Raw genomic sequence first — 18,447 nt, forward strand, 5'->3', positions numbered from 1 at the left:
CTCTACTAAAAAATACAAAAAAAAATCTAGCCGGGTGAGGTGGCGGGTGCCTGTAGTCCCAGCTACTCGGGAGGCTGAGGCAGGAGAATGGCGTAAACCCGGGAGGCGGAGCTTGCAGTGAGCTGAGATCCGGCCACTGCACTCTAGCCTGGGCGACAGAGCGAGACTCTGCCTCAAAAAAAAAAAAAAAAAAAAAAAAAAAAGAGAGAAATGCAAGTCTTCATGCGGTTGCTTTGTGTTTTTGCTTTTGTTTTCCTCATAGTTGATCTAGGCAGTTCTAAATGCAGTTAATTTACTTCACAACTTGAGCAAGAATCTTCTTCACAGAATATAATTCTGTTGATTCAGTTTCTATAAAAAAGAGCATGGGATCCTGACACAATTTACAGAGCTATAGGAAGGTGGATGTGGGTAGGAAGAGAAGAGACACAGATTGAGTAGTAGGAGAAAACCAGCTGCAAAATGGCAAGGAAGCAGCACCATGGACACAGTTTTGAAAAGTGGTAATAAAATGGGCAATCGCGAGCATGGCAAAGATAATTTTGAATGCAAGAGTAGAGAAAAAAAGTCAATTCATGAAATATGCATCTCCAAACCCATAACTGGATCTGCGTTTGCATTTCCACTTCTTGCAGAATTGAAAGGAAAACCGAATTACTAGTATAGAGCAAAGCTGATTTGTTGTATGGCATAGTCAGGAACTGAGATGTCCCATTAATAGATAATTTCAGTCAACTGAATTCTGCATCAACCAGCTTGTGCAGATCTGGCCGCATGAATATTACTAATGATAACTGGTTGAGGCTATTTTGCTCTATTTAGCAAACTCTTGGTCTTCCAATTCTGCTTCAGCATTAAAAAGTTAATCTTATTGTGTTATTTTCATCATCAAAGCCCACTCAGCCACAGTCATGAAGAAAGAGCTGTAGAGGATAAACAGATTAAAGGGCCTGGATTTGGAAGGAAAAATCAGTGAAAGATTTGTTATGAGAGTTTTAATTTTTAACAGAGTAAGACTGCTGAATCTAATCTGTCTATGAACCTTATTTATGTGACTCTTGAGAACAATGTTTGTGCTGTTTTTGTTCTTTGTTTTCTTGAGATCAAGTTGAGACCCTGCTATGATCACTCAGCCTGTGGAAGGTTCATGAGTATTCGCTGGCCTATCTGCAGAAAGGTCTATGTGATTCCATCACCTGTGCCGAATAAAAAGGAACAGTTCTCTGGCAAATATGGGTCCTTATTTCTAAGCATGTTGATCAGACACTGGCTTCATTCTATTAATACTGTTATAGAAATATATTTACTTTCATTTTTCCAATTGCACAAACCAGAAAATGTTACAAGGTAGATTTTTCCTCCACCTTTTCTTTCCCTTCCATACATCAACTAAAATGTGCTGAGAAACCACATACACAACACTCACACTTGTAAACATTGAGAAAATCAACATCCCTTCAACTCTTCCTCTTTTTCTCTTCTGTTCAAACAGCACAGCCTTTCCTCTCCTATCTAATTGAATTTGTATCTTAATTATATTGTTTTCCTCTCAGTAGTACCTTGCCACTATACTACAAATAAAGCAGTCTTCAAAAGCAATGCTATGCTATTTATTTGTTCCCACTTAAAAAAACAAATTTTTATTTATTGTGAGGCTCCAATGTACCTATATAGAGTGTTTGAAGCATATTTCTTTCTTGGTCCACCTTATCTTGTCATTTATTATACTTGGGGTTAAACACTTTTTCTTCAAAAGAAGGCTTGCTATTATAATTTTTAAAACATGCACTAGAGTTACTGATTACTCCACAATGATGTATGCTCAAAACATGTACAGGTATGCTCATTTCAAGCTAATCTTTGGATAATGGAGCTCCTAAAAAACTATTATCTCCCAGGGCTAAAGAACTGGAAAGAAAGCCAAGGTGTGAGGCACAGAACATGATAGTCCTTCTTTGTCTTTTTACATGTACATAAATTGTGAATCATATTCTATTTTGAGAATAATTGCCACTTGATTATGTCCCCTTTTGGCTTAAGGATCAATATTTCTTTTGATAATAGCTGGGGTTTAGTAATCAACTAATATATGCTAGGCAATATACTAAAAGATTTATATGAACATTTTATTCTTAAAATGACCTGTTATTATTTTAGAAGAAATTAAGTGGTACTATGGTTTGAAGGTTTATCCCCTTCAAAATTCATGTTGAAATGTAATTGCCAGCCGCGCACAGTGGCTCATGACTGTAATTCCAGCACTTTGGGAGGCCAAGTAGGTGAATCACTTGAGCTTAGGAGTTTGAGACCAGTCTGAGAAAAATGGGGAAACCCCATCTCTTAAAAAACAAAAACAAAAATTAGCTGGGCGTGGTGGCATATGCCTGTGGTCCCAACTACTCAGGAGGCTGAGGTGGGAATATTACTTGAGCCTGGGAGGTGGGGGTTGCAGTGAGCCGAGATAGCACCACTGCACTACCACCTGGGCGACAGAGCAAGACCCAGTCTCAAAAAATCAAAAAAATGTATTTGCCTTTGTGATAGTATTAGGAGGTGAGAACTCTAAGAGGTAGTCAGTCATGAGGGCACCACCTCGTGAGTGAACTAGTGTCATTATCATAGGAGTGAGAGCGAGTTCCCCCTTCTTGTTCTTGCTCCTTCTCACCCTCTCACTTTCTGCCACATTATGACATAGCAAGAAGGTCCTTAACAAGATGCCAGCACCTTGACATTGGACTGTTCATCCTGCAGGAATGAAAGCCAACAAATTTCTTTTTATAACAAATTAACCAGTCTGTGGTATTCTGTCATAGCAGCACAAAGTGGACTAAGATAGATGGGTAACTTGGGGGATTATAACCCAGTCTATCTGACTCTAGAGCCAGCAGCCCTAATTACTACTCCAGATTGCCTCATTTTGAGTGCTGGTACTTTAAGTTATAATAGTCACTTTAAAATAGTGCTCATAATTAAAAGACAATACAAGATACATTCTTGGTCACAACCTTGCATGTTAATAGAGATCTAGGTTAGGTTGGGGCTGTTAATAGTAATCTATGACCTTGAAAAATTACGTATGTGGCAGGGAGCTAAAGGCAGGTTTAAAGCACTTAGATGAGAAATGCTTTGCAATGTGGACATTTAGCTGATAAAAATATATTTAGTTTGCTGGAAAACAATTATAGGTCACCTTTAAAGAGTGTAAAACACACAGTAGTCAGATTATATCTGTCGCAAGCTGTCAAAAATGTTTTTTATTGACCTAAAATTGTCTAGAGATTGTTCTAAATCCACATAACCTTACAGAATCCTAATGTTTACATTTTAATTATTGCCATAGCAGATACATGAGGAAAGATATATACTGTCACTCATCGCATCAGAGTTAGTGGCAAGGCAAAGGTCAGGAATGCTTTTTCTTCTTGATATAGATTCAGTGCAGCAATTTCACATGAAAGCAAATACCTTAGCACTGGATTGCACTGATTACGTCCAAAATTTTTGGAGCTCCATCTGCTCTTTCCTACTTATGCTACTTAGGAAAAAGAAAAAGCAACTTGAGGAAAGAAGCAGCTTCTGGGGCTTCACAGAATAATATACAAAGAGCTCCTCAGTACTGCATAAATATGGAGGAAAGAAAAGGAAAAAGAAATTCACTTAAGAAGATGAAAGTCAAACGCTAAGTGTGAGAATGTGGCACAAAGAAAGCCCTAGACTGCTAATAGGTACAAGGTTTCTTTCTGGAAGGATGGGAATGTTTTAAAATTAGGTTGTGGTGACACTGCACAACTCTGTAAATATTCTAAACAGTCATTGAACTGTATTCATAAAATGGGTGAAAGTTATGGTATGCAAATTATATCTTAACAAAGCTGATAAATAAGGAAAAAGAAAAATAAAAGAAGAAGAAAGTCCTAAGAATAACCACACAGAAATCATAGAATGGGCAAGTGAAAATTAACTCAGGAGAGAGGCAATGGCAATTTTACATCAATAGCACATTTGTTCTAACATCTGTTCCAGCATATCTAGAGATACTCTTTTAAAGTTGAGTAGACGATTATTTGGAATGTTCTTCCCAAATGGAGACCGTTGTAGTGAGTGGATAAATAGACACCCCTCTCAACTTGTCCTTTTCATTCTAGCATTAAGGGCCTACTGATTTTCACTAGCATAAAAAGCAGGAGATATGCTGCGTGACTTATAATCCCTTAAAGAGGGTTGGGTTTAATTTATATCTACTGGAAGCATTAATGGTCATTTTGAAAAACAAAATCCAAATGGGTAATGTTAAAAATGGTTAGTATTAACTGCAAAGGCAACCTAATAAAGGTTCCCCAACATATTCTTTGAAGAAGCTCAACCCTTCCCACCACTTAACTCTCTCCTTCAGAGACCCAGAGTGGCTCCTTTTCCTAATTTTCATAAGCATACTCTGCAGGCTAGCAGGAATATGGCTAACTGTTTAACAGGCAGAACTACAAAAGCATGGCAAGTCTAGAATACCTAAATGGGACATCATCCTAAGTTTAAAATGTCTGGCATAAATAAATGTTACTATATTGTGCACCCCTTTTTTTCTATTTCAGAATTGCCCTTCTATTAGATGTAAAACATCTATCAGCAAAAGAAGGGATCTAGGGATCTTTAATTTCACAGATAGATAAATTATAAAAATCTGTTTAGGCCAATTGCTGATCTCCCAGACAAACTGTTACCAAATAGTCAGCTAATTACCCTGAAACATCTGACTTCAATACATTAGGAAGCAAACAGGCAAATTGGACTTCATTATTATACCTTATTAAGTCATTACTAATTGTGGCATTAAATATTGTCAGAAATCCAGAACAAATGTTCTTACTTTTAACTCTAATTAAACTTGATTTCCAAATTAATATTAATTACTATATGTCAAAAAAATAAATACTTTTTGGCCAGGGGAAAATAGCAGGGAAATAAATCTCAAGCACTTTCAACAGCAAAGAGATTGAAATCACTATCAGAGTTGACAACATCTTAGGTAAAGACAGAATTAACTACCTGTGTTTACCAGAAAACATCTTGTCCGCAATCCCTGCTGATAAAAGAAGTGATATTTAGAATGCATTTAGATAGCATTACAAGTTTGACTATCTAAGACACAGTTTTTCTACATTTTCCCTGCTATAGCCAAATTTGACATTTATCTCAATTTTCCAATAAGGATTACAAATTAAGGCCATTTAAAATAAGACACAAATGACTTTTTCCTTTTTTTTTTTTTTGAGACAGAGTTTCACTCTTGTTACCCAGGCTGGAGTGCAATGGTGCCAACTCGGCTCACCGCTACCTTCAACTCCTGGGCTCAAGCTATTCTCCTGCCTCAGCCTCCCAGTAGCTGGGATTATAGGCATGCGCCACCACACCCAGCTAATTTTGTATTTTTAGTAGAGATGGGGTTTCTCAATGTTGGCCAGGCTGGTATTGAACTCCCAACCTCAGGTGATCCGCCCACCTCGGCCTCCCAAAGTGCTGGGATTACAGGCGTGAGCCACCATGCCCCACCACAAACGACTTTTTCTTTCACTTTCCTACAGACTTCTGCATATGGTCTTCGTTCCACAAATGGTGTTTACTAGTTTATTCTTACCTGTGTTTCTTTTACATTGTATTTATATTGCCTTGAATTATGGCTTAGGCTTATTCATTCCTCATGGAATTATTGAATATTATTAACATTATCTAAAAGTAGATAATGAAATTGAAGTTTAGAGAAGTCACTACAGTTCCAGACTCCTGCAAATATTCAGAATTCTAGTGCATGATTTTTATTACTTTCATACACATTCACAGAGCAGGGACTACGTATACTATAATAATAAACTATATTTGCAAGGAGCGTATAGTAGATATATATTTTTGTTTGATTTTGTTTTTACCCACAATATATTCTTCATTGAAAACCATACGCTGAGAACTTCTACTTAGGTAAACAAGGTACACAGGTCTAAGCCAATCAGCATCTTCTTGCTACAGCAATTAGATGTGTAAGGAGCATGTATATTCCATTCAGAGCCAACAAGATGCTATAAGCCTTTTTCTTGGGACGTCTGGGAAAACGATTCTTACTTTCTCTGCACTCCTTTTGCTACAACCTGGGGAAAACTTGGATGAGAATGGGGCCAAACCAGTGGAAGTGATGCTGACAGGTTAAGAAGAAAAAATCAGATAAAGGTGATACTTTGTTTACTGTTTGAACAAATGCTTGTGTGGAGCTTACAATGGAACAGGCAATGTTTTAAGCACTTTACAAATACTAACTCATTTATTCTTCTAAACAAACCCATGGGTGGGTACTGTCATAATATTGACTTTATAATTAGGGAAACTGAGAGACAAAGATGTTAAGAAACTTGTCTAATGTCAAAGAGTTAAAACACAAAGGAGCAGGAATTTGAGCCCAAATGACCTGGCTCCAATATCTGTGCTCTTAGCCACTTTGCTAGGACCATACTTCAAGCCCCTACATTAATGGTAAGGTGATATATATTTGACAGTGTTATTGAAATAAAGGGAAAAAAAGGAAGGTAGGAAGGATTTGTTGCATTTGCCAATTTCCCTGGTGTAAATATTCTCACTATGGCTGATTTCAAGCTGTTAGCAAGATGGTGTCTGGTTTCCAAAACTCCCCCAAATTTAATAATTGGAGAGTTGATACAAGCCAGCTCTGGTACTCCACTGGGGCTTACATCAAATCTCCCTTCCACAAGACTTTTTTTGTAAACCTGTAATGTTTCTTTTGGTTTAAGTCACTTTTTGGGGGTTTTCTGTCTTTTGTGGTATTAAAGAGTCTTAACTAATATCAAGCTTCACAGATATGGAAATAGTTTCACATCAATTGCTCTTTGTCACATTAAACCTCCATAGTAACCTAATGAAATAGGCAAATCACTCAATAGTTTTCCCATCTTACTCATCAGAAACTGAAGATTGAGGGGCTTATGAATTTGGTCTGTGCAGTACTGGTTACATAGTATGCCAGACCCAGTGCAAAATGAAAACATAGGGTCCCTTGTTCAAAAGTTGCTGAGAATTTTAAAATGGAGACAGAAGAATGTTAAACGAAGTGCATGGAGTACGGGACCCTGTGCAACTGCACAAGTCACACATCCATGAAGGTGGCCCTGGGTCTCTGTAACCCTGAAAAGTAGCAGAGGTGGCATGTAAATCCAGATCCACAAGTTTCATTGCCCATAGTCCCCACTGCTTCCCTTCAAAGTGAAGGATCTGTAAATTAATTACTGATATTTCTATGTAGAATTTGTTATTTAAACCATTTAATAATATTTTGTATTGTTGACTAGTTTAAACACAACATCTACACTCAAAGACTCCTACATTGCAACAGTTATATATTAGATCACAAGTATGCTTAATCTAAATTTCTTATTTACATTAAATTTCCTTTAGACAATATTAAAAATCAATCTTGCCATAAATTTATTGAGCTACCTATATTGTACATTTTTAACTTTGCAACCAGAGCCAGAAAAAGGAAACAAATAATATTTCACATATGAGATTTCTAATCAGTCTACCTGATATGCCACCTCATCCCCTGCCACACATAGCTTGCTTCATTTAAAAAAATTTAGTTGGCCTTTTATTTGCGGAGCAAGATGACCGAATAGGAACAGCTCCAGTCTCCAGCTCCCAGGGTGAGCGGCACAGAAGACGGGTGATTTCTGCATTTTCAACTGAGGTACCGGGTTCATCTCACTAGGGAGTGCAGGACAATTGGTGCTGGTCAGCTGCTGCAGCCCGCCCAGAGAGTGCTGAAGCAGGGCGAGGCATCGCCTCACCTGGGAAGTGCGAGGGGGAAGGGAATCCCTTTTCCCAGCCAGGGGAACTGAGACACACAACACCTGGAAAATCGGGTAACTCTCACCCCAATACTGTGCTTTACCAAGGGTCTTAGCAAATGGCACACCAGGAGATTATATCCCACACCTGGCCAGAAGGGTCCCACATCCGCAGAGCCTCCCTCATTGCTAGCACAGCAGTCTGCGATCTGATGGCAAGGCAGCAGTGAGGCTGGGGGAGGGCCGCCCGCCATTGCTGAGGCTTAAGTAGGTAAACAAAGCCACTGGGAAGCTCGAACTGGGTGGAGCCCACAGCAGCTCAAGGAGGCCTGCCTGTCTCTGTAGACTCCACCTCTGGGGGCAGGGCACAGCTAAACAAAAAAAAGAAGCAGCAGAAACCTCTGCAGACGCAAACGACCCTGTCTGACAGCTTTGAAGAGAGCAGTGGATCTCCCAACACGGAGGTTGAGATCTGAGAATGGACAGACTGCCTCCTCAAGTGGGTCCCTGACCCCTGAGTAGCCTAACTGGGAGACATCCCCCACTAGGGGCAGACCGACACCCCATACCTCACACGGCGGGGTACACCCCTGAGATGAAGCTTCCAAAGCAAGAATCAGACAGGTACACTTGCTGTTCAGCAATATTCTATCTTCTGCAGCCTCTGCTGCTGATACCCAGGCAAACAGGGTCTGGAGTGGACCTCAGGCAATCTCCAACAGCCCTACAGCTGAGGGTCCTGACTGTTAGAAGGAAAACTAACAAACAAGAAGGACACTCACACCAAAACCCCATCAGTATGTCACCATCACCAAAGACCAGAGGCAGATAAAACCACAAAGATGGTGAAAAAGCAGGGCAGAAAAGCTGGAAATTCAAAAAATAAGAGCACATCTCCCCCTCCAAAGGAACGTAGCTCATCGCCAGCAATGGATCAAAGCTGGACGGAGAATGACTTTGACGAGTTGAGAGAAGAAGGCTTCAGTCCATCAAATGTCTCAGAGCTAAAGGAGGAATTACATACCCAGTGCAAAGAAACTAAAAATCTTGAAAAAAGAATGGAAGAATGGATAACTAGAATAATCAATGCAGACAAGGCCATAAACGAACTGACAGAGATGAAAACCATGACACGAGAAATACGTGACAAATGAACAAGCTTCAGTAACTGACTCGAGCAACTGGAAGAAAGAGTATCAGCGATTGAGGATCAAACGAATGAAATGAAGTGAGAAGAGAAGTATAAAGAAAAAAGAGGAAAAAGAAATGAACAAAGCCTTCAAGAAGTATGGGATTATGTGAAAAGACCAAATCTACGTCTGATTGGGGTGCCTGAAAGTGAGGGGGAAAATGGAACCAAGTTGGAAAACACTCTTCAGGATATCATCCAGGAGAACCTCCCCAACCTAGTAAGGCAGGCCAACATTCAAATTCAGGAAATACAGAGAACACCACAAAGACACTCCTCAAGAAGAGCAACTCCAAGACACATAATTGTCAGATTCACCAAAGTTGAAATGAAGGAAAAACTGTTAAGGGCAGCCAGAGAGAAAGGTCAGGTTACCCACAAAGGGAAGCCCATCAGACTAACAGCAGATCTCTCAGCAGAAACTCTACAAGCCAGAAGAGAGTGGGGGCCAATATTCTACATTCTTAAAGAAAAGAATTTTCAACCCAGAATTTCATATCCAGCCAAACTAAGTTTCATAAGTGAAGGAGAAATAAAATCCTTACAGATAAGCAAATGCTTAGAGATTTTGTCACCATGAGGCCTGCCTTACAAGAGACCTTGAAGGAAGTACTACACATGGAAAGGAACAACCGGCACCAGCCATTGCAAAAACATGCCAAAATGTAAAGACCATCGATGCTAGGAAGAAACTGCATCAACTAATGAGCAAAATAACCAGTTAATATCATAATGGCAGGATCAAGTTCACACATAACAATATTAACCTTAAATGTAAATGGACTAAATGGTCCAATTAAAAGACACAGACTGGCAAACTGGATAAAGAGTCAAGACCCATCAGTCTGCTGTATTCAGGAGACCCATCTCACATGCAGAGACACACATAGGCTCAAAATAAACGGATGGAGGAAGATCTACCAAGCAAATGGAGAACAAAAAAAAGCAGGGGTTACAATCCTAGTCTCTGATAAAACAGACTTTAAACCATCAAAGATCGAAAGAGACAAAGAAGGCCATTACATAATGGTAAAGGGATCAATTCAACAGGAAGAGCTAACCATCCTAAATATATATGCACGCAATACAGGAGCACCCAGATTCATAAAGCAAGTCCTTACAGACTTACAAAGAGACTTAGACTCCCACACAATAATAATGGGAGACTTCAACACCCCACTGTCAACATTAGACAGATCAACGAGACAGAAAGTTAACAAGGATATCCAGGAAGTGAACTCAACTCTGCACCAAGCGGACCTAATAGACATCTACAGAACTCTCCACCCCAAATCAACAGAATATACATTCTTCTCAGCACCACATCGCACTTATTCCAAAATTGACCACATAATTGGAAGGAAAGCACTCCTCAGCAAATGTACAAGAACAGAAATTATAAAAAACTGTCTCTCAGACCACAGTGCAATCAAAGTAGAACTCAGGACTAAGAAACTCAATCAAAACTGCTCAACTACATGGAAACTGAATAACCTGCTCCTGTATGACTACTGGGTACATAATGAAATGAAGGCAGAAATAAAGATGTTCTTTGAAACCAATGAGAACAAAGATACAGCATACCAGAATCTCTGGGACACATTTAAAGCAGTGTGTAGGGGGAAATTTATAGCACTAAATGCCCACAAGAGAAAACTGGAAAGATCTAAAATTGACACTCTAACATCACAATTAAAAGAACTAGAGAAGCAAGAGCAAACATATTCAAAAGCTAGCAGAAGGCAAGAAATAACTAAGATCAGAGCAGAACTGAAGGAGATAGAGACACAAAAAGCCCTCCAAAAAATCAATGAATCCAGGAGTTGGATTTTTGAAAAGATCAACAAAATGGATAGACTGCGAGCAAGACTAATAAAGAAGAAAAGAGAGAAGAATCAAATAGACGCAATAAAAAATGGTAAAGGGGATATCACCATCGACCCCACAGAAATACAAACTACCATCAGAGAATACTATAAACACCTCTATGCAAATCAACTAGAAAATCTAGAAGAAATGGATAATTTCCTGGACACTTACACTCTCCCAAGACTAAACCAGGAAGAAGTTGAATCCCTGAATAGACCAATAGCAGGCTCTGAAATTGAGGCAATAATTAATAGCTTACCAACCAAAAAAAGTCCAGGACCAGATTGATTCACAGCTGAATTCTACCAGAGGTACAAGGAGGAGCTGGTACCATTCCTTCTGAAACTATTCCCATCAATAGAAAAAGAGGGAATCCTCCCTCACTCATTTTATGAGGCCAACATCATCCTGATACCAAAGCCTGGCAGAGACACAACAAAAAAAGAGAATTTTAGACCAATATCCCCGATGAACATCGATGCAAAAATCCTCAATAAAATACTGGCAAACCGGATCCAGCAGCACATCAAAAAGCTCATCCACCATGATCAAGTGGGCTTCATCCCTGGGATGCAAGGCTGGTTCAACATGTGCAAATCAATAAACATAATCCAGCATATAAACAGCACCAAACACAAAAACCACATGATTATCTCAATAGATGCAGAAAAGGCCTTTGACAGAATTCAACAGCCCTTCATGCTAAAAACACTCAATAAATTCGGTATTGATGGAACGTATTTCAAAATAATAAGAGCTATTTATGACAAACCCACAGCCAATATCATACTGAATGGGCAAAAACTGGAAGCATTCCCTTTGAAAACTGGCACAAGACAGGGATGTCCCCTCTCACCACTCCTATTCAACATAGTGTTGGGAGTTCTGGCTAGGGCAATCAGGCAAGAGAAAGAAATCAAGGGTATTCAGTTAGGAAAAGAAGAAGTCAAACTGTCCCTGTTTGCAGATGATATGATTGTATATTTACAAAACCCCATCATCTCAGCCCAAAATCTCCTTAAGCTGAAAAGCAACTTCAGCAAAGTCTCAGGATACAAAATTAATGTGCAAAAATCACAAGCATTCTTATACATCAGTACAGACAAACAGAGAGCCAAATCAGGAATGAACTTCCATTCACAACTGCTTCAAAGAGAATAAAATACCTAGGAATCCAACTTACAAGGGATGTCAAGGACCTCTTCAAGGACAACTACAAACCACTGCTCAGTGAAATCAAAGAGGACACAAACAAATGGAAGAACATACCATGCTCATGGACAGGAAGAATCAATATCGTGAAAATGACCATACTGCCCAAGGTAATTTATAGATTCAATGCCATCCTCATCAATCTACCAAGGAGTTTCTTCACAGAATTGGAAAAAACTGCTTTAAAGTTCATATGGAACCAAAAAAGAGCCTGCATTGCCAAGACAATCCTAAGTCTAAAGAACAAAGCTGGAGGCATCACGCTACCTGACTTCAAACTATACTGCAAGGCTACAGTAACCAAAACAGCATGGTACTGGTACCAAAACAGAGATATAGACCAATGGAACAGAACAGAGTCCTCAGAAATAATACCACACATCTACAGCCATCTGATCTTTGACAAACCTGAGAGAAACAAGAAATGGGGAAAGGATTCCCTATTTAATAAATGGGGCTGGGAAAATTGGCTAGCCATAAGTAGAAAGCTGAAACTGGATCCTTTCCTTACTCCTTATACGAAGATTAATTCAAGATGGAGTAGAGACTTAAATGTTAGACCTAATACCATAAAAACCCTAGAAGAAAACCTAGGTAATACCATTCAGGACATAGGCATGGGCAAGGACTTCATGTCTAAAACACCAAAAGCAACGGCAACAAAAGCCAAAATTGACAAATGGGACCTAATTAAACTAAAGAGCTTCTGCACAGCAAAAGAAACTACCATCAGAGTGAACAGGCAACCTACAGAATGGAGAAAATTTTTGCAATCTACTCATCTGACAAAGGGCTAATATCCAGAATCTACAAAGAACTCAAACAAATTAACAAGAAAAAAACAAACAAGCCCATCAAAAAGTGGGCAAAGGATATGAACAGACATCTTTCAAAAGAAGACATGCATACAGCCTACAGACACATGAATAAATGCTCGTCATCACTGGCCATCAGAGAAATGCAAATCAAAACCACAATGAGATACCATCTCACACCAGTTAGAATGGCAATCATCAAAAAGTCAGGAACCAACAGGTGCTGGAGAGGATGTGGAGAAATAGGAACACTTTTACACCGTTGGTGGGATGTTAACTAGTTCAACCATTATGGAAAACAGTATGGCAATTCCTCAAGGATCTAGAACTAGAAGTACCATATGACCCAGCCATCCATTACTGGGTATATACCCAAAGGATTATAAATCATGCTGCTATAAAGACACATGCACACGTATGTTCATTGTGGCACTATTCACAATAGCAAAGACTTGGAATCTCAACCCAAATGTCCATCAGTGACAGACTGGATTAAGAAAATGTGGCATATATACACCATGGAATACAATGCAGCTATAAAAAAGGATGAGTTTGTGTCCTTTGTAGGGACATGGATGCAGCTGGAAACCATCATTCTCAGCAAACTATCGCAAGAACAGAAAACCAAACACCACATGTTCTCACTCACAGGTGGGAACTGAACAATGAGATCACCTGGACTCGGGAAGGGGAACATCACACACCGGGGCCTATTATGGGGAGAGGGGAGAGGGGAGAGGGGAGAGGGGAGGGATCGCATTGGGAGTTAAACCTGATGTAAATGATGAGTTGATGGGTGCTGATGAGTTGATGGGTGCAGCACACCAACGTGGCACAAGTATACATACGTAACAAACCTGCATGTTATTCACATGTACCCTAGAATTTAAAGTATAATAATAATAATTAAAAAAAAAAAACAGTAGAATGACAACAAAACAAAACAAACAAAACAAAAATTTAGGCAACTCTGTATGTCCTACGGATTAAAAAAAATACATCCACTTCATTTCTCACTACAAAATTTAAGAAATACCTCAGTTGTCTCCTTCCTCATGGAAAACATGGGCCTACGTACAGCTGTTTACAGTGTAACAACTATTAAAAATTTTCAAGTCTGATGAGGTTTATTACTAAGATTCTCACATTCAAAAATCATTAAATCTCATGACAGTATTTTGTAATATATAATAATGAAATAATGAAATCAATGAAATGGGAAAAATTTTCGTATAAGATAACATTTAGAGGTCAGATTATGTGGTTTTATGTAACATCTGTGCTCTACTATTCAGTGTTTGAGGATTTTAAAGAAAACAGAAAACTCCCCACCACAATAAACAGCTGAATAATGCTTCCGACTTTATCTATGCAAGCAACCAGCAGCTAGTTTATTATGAATTATAACCTAGAAGCAGAGACTCAGTATAAACATTGCTCTTAACAGTTCAATTTACCTGTTGACTAACCTAGACTATTTAATTTTCATTTATGTCTGAAACATTAGAAGATGAGAGGTAGAATATTCCAGCATGATCTCTAGAAATTTGGCAAAAATACTTCAAGTAAATAAATACATATATATGTCTTAAAGATGATTTTCTAAAACATTTCAAAGTTACAGTGTTTGTTAATGAGCAATGAAAATAAATGTATCACTAAAGAAAGGAGATTTCTACATTGGCACCAAAATGAGAGCATTTCAACCATGCCTGATTTACCCATCACCTGTAGTAGTATTACCTGCTCAGATCTGTTCTGAAGTTGATATTGGTATTGAGCAAAGGTATTACGGGAAGAAGTAATTTCATCCTCAAATTGTTTCTTCACCTTGGCCAAACCACCAGGCACTGTGCACATTTCTGATTCTTCTATCATCTAGGATGATTTAAGAAAAAGGAATATTCAGCTTTACAGCTGTGCAGGATGGGATTCTCAAGCTATTTTTAAAATAGTTGACATTTATTGATAGGCAGTATCTTAAAAAGATATTCACATACACCATTATTTCAGTATGCCTTTAACAAAAACCTTAATAAATATATTCTTCCTGGGTTGTTTTCTCATTTATCAGTCTTTTGATATGAAGTCAGAAGAATCTTCAAAGTATTTAGGTAATTCTCCTAATCTCAGATAAATTTTGATGTCTGCAGATAAGACCTATTAGATTGCACAGTATTTCTCCTGTAATATACAGACTAGTGGATATTAGAATAATGGACTCAATTTTAACCCACAATAAAGTTGTCATTAAAATCCCAAACATCTATATAGGGAACACATTATTAAGAATAATTTTAAAATCATTTTTACTCCAAATTTTTTAAATTATTAAGGATGAACAAAATAGCCTCAGAATATTCCTTATGTAAAAATATTAATATGAGTAATGAGACTACCTAAGTGATTTTGTATGTATTAAATGACATATTTTGTCATTTAATGCTTCTCCATATTCTGTGAGATATGGACACCTATTACCCACATTTTAAAATAAGGAAATTGAGACTTAGAGAAGTAAGACAGCTTATTATGTTCTCACAGCTAGAACAGAAGTGCTGGCACTGGAATTTCAATCCACATCTGTCTGTCTTCATCACTGGCCTCAAAGAATAGGCAGAAAACCAGCAGCTATTCTACTCCAGGATTAGCACACCCCAGGCATCAGCTCTGAGCACTGGCATGTCAGAATCAGGGGACTTTAACATTAGAAGGGTTCTAGTCTACCACTGTCATTTCACAAATGAGAAAACTAATTTCAATAGGTATCATTGGAAGCAATTTAAAAAGCACCTTAGTAGTCCTGTAAGACCTATACCCCTTCAGGAAGTGCAGAAGTAGCTCAGGCTCATTGGTTTTGATGATTCAGCACACTCCAGAGCCCAGCAGGCAGTCAAGCCCAGATGGGATACCTCTCAAGCAAACAGGCCCCATGCCAGCCTTCCCTCCTCCAGGAAGATTCTAGGTCTCCTTGCAACTGGAAGACTTGGCAACACTTCAAGTCAGAGCAGGTCTCCTGAGGTCTGACCCAGTCCGGACATAACCCTCAATGCCTTAAGACCTCGAAAGTAACTGAGGGCCCAGGATCTGAGAGATTTCTATAAGGACTGGGGACTTTGGGGTCCTGGATATTTACCCAAATAAGTAGTTTTTCAAATAGATATTAAAAACGTAGTGCCTATCTTGAGGTTTGGGTTTCCCATACTCCCGAATATTATAAACTAATATTCAGGATTATCTAAATTACTAGCAAATACTCAAGTGGTTGCCTTACTAAGTTAATAACGTTTCCTCATTTATGTGGACTATCAAATATTTCAGAATATGCCTGCTAGCCCTTTGAGAAGAGATGATTGTACTCTTCTATGAACTACGTATATATCATATCGAATTCTGCAACAAACTTCAAATGTAAATCATAATCAATTACTTCTAGTTGATGTATGTTAAGGTCATACAAATGTATAGCACCCCTTTTGAAATTTAAGATACAGAGAAAAACAGGAAGGGTGAATTAAGGCCACAATATTTATTTTACCCCTTCTGCCATTTAATTTATATAAGTGGCTTTCCTGGATAAAGTATATATAGATAATATATAAGTATTAAATTATAGACATTAAGGTAATTATTAAGAAGAACCTTGCTGTTTCAAACAACTATTATGATGTCCGAATCATGTGCAAATTAATCTGGCAAGCCTTAGTATTATGCTTACAACTGGATGCTCTCCTGGTAAATGCATTTTCACAAAAAGATCAATTCTTATGCTGGACAGGTTGCCTCTCATCTATAAAATGGATTAAAAAACAGATATACCAGCCTGGCGCGGTGTCTCACGCCTGTAATCCTAGCACTTTGGGAGGCCAAGGTGGGCGGATCACAAGGTCAGGAGTTTAAGACAAGCCTGGCTAACATGTGGGAAACTCCATCTCTACTAAAAAAGTACAAAAATTAGCCAGGCATGGTGGCACATGCCTGTAATTCCAGCTACTTGGGAGGCTGAGGCAGGAGAATTGCCTGAACCTAGGAGGCAGAGGTTGCAATGAGCCGAGATTGTGCCACTGCACTCCAGCCTGGGCAACAGAGCAAGACTCTGTCTCAAAAAAACAAAACAAAACAGATACACCCATTACTTTCCTTTAGCACTGCACTTTAGCAACAGACTGTATTACACAAGGAAAAATTCATACAGTTGATTTTTCTTTTTTTTTTTTTGAGATGGAGTCTTCTCACTCAGCAGTCCAGGCTGGAGTGCAGTGGCACGATCTCGGCTAACTGCAACCACTCTCTCCTGGGTTCAAGCGATTCTCCTGTCTCAGCCTCCCTAGTAGATGGGATTACTGGCACCCGCCATCATGCTTGGCAATTTTTTTTTTGTATTTTAGTAGAGATGGAGTTTCATCATGTTGGCCAGACTGGTCTTGAACTGCTGACCTCAGGTGATCCACCCACCTTGGCCTCCCAAAATGCTAGGATTGTAGGCGTGAGCCACTGCAGATTATTTTTAATAGTAGTACTAATACCATCCCTACTACCCCTGGTACTATCATTACGCTACTGCAGCTGCTCATTCACCCAAGTGAGACAAATCTTCTGAAATACGGTTCAGTGGTGATGCTAAGGCTTCCTTGTTCCACTCAGCGTGTAGATGAAAGTTTACACATGAGAGATGGCAGGACTTGCCCAAGAAGCAGTCTGTGGCCATAACCGGGAGTAATGCTTCCTTGCTCAGGTGGGGACCTTTCCTGTGACTTTGCATTATTTAGTGTCATGCTCTAAATGTCCCAACTAATGAATGTTATTATCATTGACCACATAACTGAAATTGCTTTGTGTTGAAACTTTTTGTTTATTATTATTCTGTGTTTCTTATTATTTGGCTCAGCAATAAGGTTTGGAATCTAATGGGTATGCTGATAATAATATGTTAATTTGAACACCTAACAGTTAAATCTAAGTAAATATATTACACCATCCTCAAGTTCTTTTTACAAAAATGGTTCTTGGTTTATAGGGCATAAAAGAAATAATATAATTTTTGGGGTTGGACAGACAGTGCTTCTAATTCCAGCCCTGACAATTAAAATCTTGGGCTACAGCTCTTGAACTCGGGTTTCTTTCTTATAAACTGGGCCTAGAAATATTTTTCTCACAGATTTATTGTGAGTATTAAAAAAGGTAAAGGGAATAAAATTGCACAGACTTGAAAATGAATCTGGCATTTTCATTCATTGTGCGACAAGTGTTACTTCTCCCTTTCTCTTAGGGGGCTTCTACAGACCACCACTGTTTCACAGGCATAACTTTCATTTAGATACAACCAAATGCCATCTGATTGAGTCTAAGACAAGGAAAAATAGATTGTCTTTACATGTGTAAATATGATTGAAATATAGATTCAGTTTGGGTCTGATTCTGTGACTTCCAGATTTTGCACTTAAAATTTTGGTGCAAAAAAAAAAAAAAAAAAAAAAAAAAAAAAAAAGAGATGTAGTCACAGGCAGTTTCCATGATC

The 18,447-nt window shown here is 38.7% G+C and overlaps 1 protein-coding gene across 3 annotated transcripts in view; it reads right to left on the reverse strand.

Moving 5' to 3' along the window:
- Positions 1-18,447, reverse strand: part of XIRP2 (xin actin binding repeat containing 2) — a 79,174-nt gene that overhangs the window by 33,582 nt on the left and 27,145 nt on the right. For all 3 annotated transcript variants that reach the window (XM_010367857.2, XM_030916756.1, XM_010367858.2), the window contains one exon: positions 14,673-14,807. In XM_010367857.2, the coding sequence (XP_010366159.2) occupies positions 14,673-14,807 (135 nt within the window). The remainder of the gene's footprint in view (positions 1-14,672; positions 14,808-18,447) is intronic.

The sequence above is a fragment of the Rhinopithecus roxellana genome, chromosome 14 (genome assembly GCF_007565055.1).
Source record: "Rhinopithecus roxellana isolate Shanxi Qingling chromosome 14, ASM756505v1, whole genome shotgun sequence".
Classification (NCBI taxonomy): domain Eukaryota; kingdom Metazoa; phylum Chordata; class Mammalia; order Primates; family Cercopithecidae; genus Rhinopithecus; species Rhinopithecus roxellana.